The following is a 6,314-nucleotide window of genomic DNA, read 5'->3' on the forward strand; positions in this document are numbered from 1 at the left end:
AAATACACTTACATTAATTTTAATAGCATCCTTTATTGTAAATGTACGCAAGTCTCTCATACTTAATTGTTAGATTGATCTTAACACGTGTTTTTAATTTTAAACTTTTTTTTAATTATATCATGATCCTCGGTGACGCTGCATTTATATTTATTTTAATTTATCATAGGACCGTCGATGATATAATAGTAATCTCCCACAAATTAGCACGCGTACAATTTACGATTACTTTGTAGATCAGTAATTAAAATGGCATATCTTAATATAACACGCTGATTAAAAATTTGTAGTAGATGGTAATTACCACAGTGAATTATCAATAGCCTTAAATATTCAATCAGCTATTACTATTAATAATGAAAACTTCTGTCTTTTCTACTATGCAAAGGTCGTCTACATATAAAACCTTTTTAGTCTGTGGAATTTTTGAATTGTTAATATTTGATTTATAATCTTTATGAACTAATATTCTCATCTTATTATTTACTGTACATTACTAACGCCTAAATATTTATATTTGTTTCTTATTTCCTTAAGTTGATTTTCAACGAGCTTGTAGCAAAATTATTACTAAAACTGTAATGTAAATTATTAATGATTTTTAGACTCTTGTACATTACAAAGTCTTTACTAGCAAGGCCAATTAGGGGAATACATCGTTGTTTACGGTAGCATATGCGATTATTATAAAGTTAACCTACACTGCAAGCAATTAATGCTTTTCCATTAAGATATCTAAATTAAAGCAAGTGATTACGATACCATTTCTGGGTTTGAAGTTCCATTGAATCATTTTTATAATAACTTAATGCCCAAATGTATAAATTCGTCAACTTCAGCTTGTTTTATGATTTCTCTTGGGATTGCATGATATACATCAAATAATCTTCACTAAGATCATCCGGAATATCAAATGTGTGCTATATGAATACGATTATGGGATTAAGTTAAAACCAATTTTTTTTCCGTAAAGCTGTTTTAGAAAGTACATTGCGTTCCTTAAGAGTATCAGAGATTCATCAACAAATTATGACTTTACTACATTTCAATAACACTAATATTAATCAGTGATTAATATTTAATAACGTATTGATATGCAGACCCACTTTAAACAGTAAAGTACAGAGTAGGCCTAAATTAAATATTAATTTCGTTAAAAAATCAGATAATCTCCCGATTTAGCCGTACCTTACTATCAAATCTTTGAACGTTTTGTATGGTATAGTAACCTGTGACAGTGGTATTTCAATCAGTCATTCTTGTTATAAATGAATATAGGTAAGAATTTCATGTTCAAGCACAATTAAATCTATATTCTGTTACCATCTGTGGTGACGTCGCTGGTACTTTTACTTGTACTTGACTTTCTCACTTTTTTAATCTTTGACGATCTGTTGCTTGAGAGGCGGGATCGATATTCCGAATTGTTCTAGTAGACAAAATATATTTTAATACCAATATAGAATTATTCAATAGTCCTATCATAACTGAAAATTAAACTATAATAGTGACTGGGGAAGACTAAATATAAATAGTATTCACTTAAGAATTAAGATAGTCGATCTTAAATATGCTCCATATAGCCTTTTCGAATCGCGTTTTTACTATTTCATTATCATACAGTCGTTAGAGGATATCCACAACTACGTAACATAGCCTATAATAAAGACATAGCACGATACCTTCATGCCAAAACGCATACTAGACATTATATTTTTCTTCTTTATCATTGCCTGAAAAGCAGCTTTGACCTATGATTACATAATTTAATAAATTTTTAGTTATACAAGAATTAAGGTTATTTTAAATATTATTAGTAATGGTTTTCAAGAGATACACCAATTTATTTTGTAAAAGCTGCTACGCTTGTATTAGTGTCACATTTAGAGGATAAAGTAGTAAAGAACTATTAAGCTTACCTCAGAATTTAGCAAGCAATGGAATATGAAAATGAAGACGCCCTTTATAAGAAAGTAAACAGTATAGCAAATAATTAAACTTCTAGTCTATAACAAAAATAGCGACTGCTGAAGCATGCGTTATCATCTCCTAAACTTAAAAGAATAATTACTATGATTAGAAATTTGGGTTACTGTCCTATAACAATACATTAAATTTTTCATTATAAACTGCTACATAGTTGCTATCTATTTAAGTAAATAAATGCTTCGTCGGGTCGATAAAACGAAAATCGTAACGTCAGATTAACCATTATCATTTATGAACAGTAATATAAATCTATCACTAGAGATCAAGGCTATTCCCAATCTTGTACTTGAGAAACCTAGTAAACTTTATGCTATTTATATTAATTTTTTATAATTTTTAATATTAGATGTATACCATAATTATACCGAGCCAGCTAGACTAGATTTGTAGATAATAAATATAAAATTAAAATATAACGTTTTAGCCATTATAAAAATTTTAAATCACCCTATTCAGATGTACATTTTGTATCACGACTAATATTCGATTTAATATATCAGCGAATGCCAACACATGATAACGTGATCTATCGTATTATCTCTACCATCTAAAGAATTTTTCATGTATCAATTCATGCTATTATCACTCAAATATTACTCGAATATGTCAAAAATTATCATTTATAGTAATTCATTATAACGAGCTTCGCTAGTTGCAACGTTCGTAATAATTGCAGGTAGAATGTTCCTGCTAGACTTGATAATTATAGCTCTGCGACATCGTTCACAGAGCTAACGAATAGTATAAACTAAAATTTGTAACTAAGAGTATTTCATAAATTCAACACCTGGAAGGAATTCAGGAAGACAAATAAGTAAGAAAACGCAATTGTTTCCGGCGTATAAGGAATTAGGCCAAATATCCAAGTAACACCAAGAATAGGAAACAAAATAGCCGTAGCTTTGACAATTGATCTGCACGAAAATTATAGGGTAGAAATAAATAAGTCGAATATTGTGCTATCCATAAAAGTTATGGCGATATGGATAGCAAATTTTTAGCATACATAAATAACGAATTGAATATGATAAAGTGTTGAATATAAACATACTTAGCCTTAACGAATCTATTAGAATTAATCTTTTCACCAGCTACTGTTGTCGTCGATTTTACTGTTATTCTGATCACCAGTACCATTATCAAAATGTTAATCTAATAACACAAACAGTGGTATGCTTAAAGCTTATATCAAATTTTTTCTTGTTTTCCCATCTAGCATCTTACTATAAAAATGATAATGATGGGAGCAATAAAAGACCAGATCATGCCAAAATTATAGGATAGCCAGCAACTAAAAGATCAATATAAATGAAAGAGAAAGAAGGAGTTCACAAATTTTATATATTAATAGATCATCTACAAGCTAAGCAATACTATGTGATCAAATATCTCACAGTTCATTAGAACCATAGTCCATGAATCGAACGATAGCTGTGATACTAACAACAATAATAGGACAGCCTATGAAATCAAGAACACAAACAAAAAAATTAACGCTCAGCTATATTATTTGTAACTAACATCTGCGGAAGATAATTTTAACAAAATCAAACTGAAGAAGCCGCTAGTACGAAGATAAAAACTGTATATATAACATTGTATACCCCATCCGATGCCAAAGTAAATTTTTAGCTTGCTCTTGTGATTGAAAACGGTCACGATAAGAAAGTATAAATGGATCGCCTCCACCAACATCCATGAAAACGTTGCCAAATAAAAGATGTGAAGGAGGATGCTACTAATTTTACAAGCAATCTATAAAGTATTCAGAAAGGCATATGAGATCAATTCGGCTTGTAACCGTCAAGAATGAACAAATTGCGCACGACGACTTTGACTTACGACATTTCCTGTAGCATTCATAGCGCCAAGCAGTGTAGATTGCGCAAGAAATAAAGCTATTAGAAGATTTTTGTGGACGATAAATCTTTCCGAATTAAGGCTAGAAGTGTTACAGAGAGAGGAATTAACTTCTTTAATAGAACATTTTTAATAATTAGTAGTATAGGTTATTTCGTTTTCAGCTAATTTTACGCTCATCCTTACTTCAAAACACCATAAATTATCATAGTAATGATAATACAAAGCAGAGAACATCCAGTTCCAATATATGTAACCACATCTAATGCATTCAAATGAGCTTTCGACTTATTGTATACATCTTCTGTTTGCTATTACAACATAGAATGACGCACGTTGTAAATTAAAACATCTACTTCATCAAATTACATAAGCAACGCTGCATTTAGTAATATGTATAATTCTAGTCACTTGAATTGGTTGAGCCATTAATGCAAAATGTGTTAAGTGGTTGCATTGACAAATTGTGTAGGAACTACCATCTTCGATCTTTTCGCAGCCGTAAGTTGACCAATTGCTAAAGCAATAAAGTGTGCAACGTATTATATAATGCGAACTCGCATTCATGAATAAAGAAGTGAAGGTGCAATGTGTATAAGCAGCCTAATAGTAATTATTTGATCGTTAATGTATTTATTATCAGACTATAGTCGTGCTATCTTAGGATTTTTATACAGAAGTCGTAATGCGCAATAGGTATGCACACCGTTGGCATATCAGTTTTATGACATGATACTACTTTCGAAATTCTACCTGTCAGTAAATTATCTGACTTGGGAGTTTAATTTGATACCGTTCATAAAGGATTGAATACTTACAGCGCCTCGGTGTCCCAAAAGGAACATTGGACTTCCTCATATTTGTATTTAACCTAATGGAGTACATACAAACATTATTGATATTTAATATTCCTTTATATTTTATTATCCAAGAAGGAAAACAATAAGTCATTAAGTAAAGGACTAGGATATGTTGTTTGCTAACCATTGTATGAGATAAGTTGAAGATAAATCCTTCGGTTGGTACGAAAAGGGAGGGTGGATTCAGAGAACAAAATAAAAGGGATGAAATTGGCTGCAGACTGATATAAAAATTAATGTCAGTGTTCTAGTATCTCTACACAGTACCCATTGTAAATCAAATGAAGGAAACTTTTCTTATTCTAATGTCAATTTAACGTGCGAGGCAACATTTAATTTTGACAAGAAACTAAACTTAGATCCATTAATGCTTACAATTGCTACCAATAAAAGCACTACGCATGCACATCATGAATTTACAAGCAGCAGTAATGTCTACCTTGTATTTTGTAGTGAGCCACCAAATACGCTATCAAAAGACTGTAGTCCAGAAATTACCTCTAGACGATCAAAGCTTTCTGTAATAAGAAAGATATTTCTTTAAAAATCGACAATCTAAAAAATTTTCTTTCAGTGATTTAACTGACTTAAGAGTACGATAAAAGCGGAATTTTCGGTTTGATATACTCTTCATGATGTATATATGATAATTTACAAGCATATATAGAATAGAATTTAGGTGTTGTTGCATTTTCATAATAGTTAAATTGGCAACACTGGTGCAAATTCATGAGTACTTTCGAAAAAATTACACTTTTTAGAGAATTCATTATTAAATTAGACATAAGCTTGACTAAGTAAAATTATAAACTGGCATAACTGTTGTGTAACTATACTTTCAAATGAAATTGAACACTAATGTAATTGTCAATGGTAAGATTCTTACACTTCTGGAAAACAACTTAACGCAGTCATCTATTTTTAACTAATCCATCTTAAGTTGCACATCCACATTACGGTTTAAGAATAATTTATGTTTATTTTATAAGCGTAAAGAAAGTTCTATGTAGCATATTGTATAAATGTTAAAATGAGAGCACCACTTACCATTGAATTTATTAGCCAGCCTGGGTAGAAGAAAATATGCCTTGTCATCAATGGTCGAATTAAAAAATAATTTTTCATATCTGCTGATCATATAATTTCTTCCTTTTCGAATATCTACCGATAATTCTTGTACAATATAGAATAACGGTATTCAGTATAAATACCATTATAATTATTTCGCCTTCATTTATAATTTTTAATATTGTTTGAGGTACGTAAAAATACAAGATTGTCATAATCGCGATTAATGATGTACAAGGTTGATTATTTTACGTTGCGTCATAATCGACTTCAGTAATTGAATTACTTTCTCATTTTTAATGTTAATGATAAATTGCTTTACCTAAATTATCGTCTTTAATATCAACCTTATCGCCAACACCATATGGTCTCGCTATTTCAATTCCCAACGAATCTAGATTTCTGATTAATTCCGTGGCTAAGTCTTTTCTTTGCTTCTAGAATTTGTAATTAAATAATATTTCATTGACTTAATGTATAATTTTTAAGATAAAAATGATGATAATGCACAAATCCTTAGTCACTAATCTTAAAAGC

The 6,314-nt window shown here is 30.2% G+C and overlaps 1 protein-coding gene across 1 annotated transcript; it reads right to left on the reverse strand.

The window, feature by feature from the left end:
- Positions 1–3,606: 3,606 nt before the first annotated feature.
- TRIADDRAFT_17345 (uncharacterized protein) lies at positions 3,607–4,350 on the reverse strand (the record flags this gene model as incomplete). Its single annotated transcript, XM_002117807.1, has 4 exons — positions 3,607–3,744; positions 3,832–3,959; positions 4,046–4,136; positions 4,261–4,350. Coding segments are annotated over 4 exons (447 nt in total), but the record flags the coding sequence as incomplete, so codon positions are not given.
- Between the last annotated feature and the right edge of the window lie 1,964 nt (positions 4,351–6,314).

The sequence above is a fragment of the Trichoplax adhaerens genome, genomic scaffold (assembly GCF_000150275.1).
Source record: "Trichoplax adhaerens TRIADscaffold_30 genomic scaffold, whole genome shotgun sequence".
Lineage (NCBI taxonomy): Eukaryota > Metazoa > Placozoa > Uniplacotomia > Trichoplacea > Trichoplacidae > Trichoplax > Trichoplax adhaerens.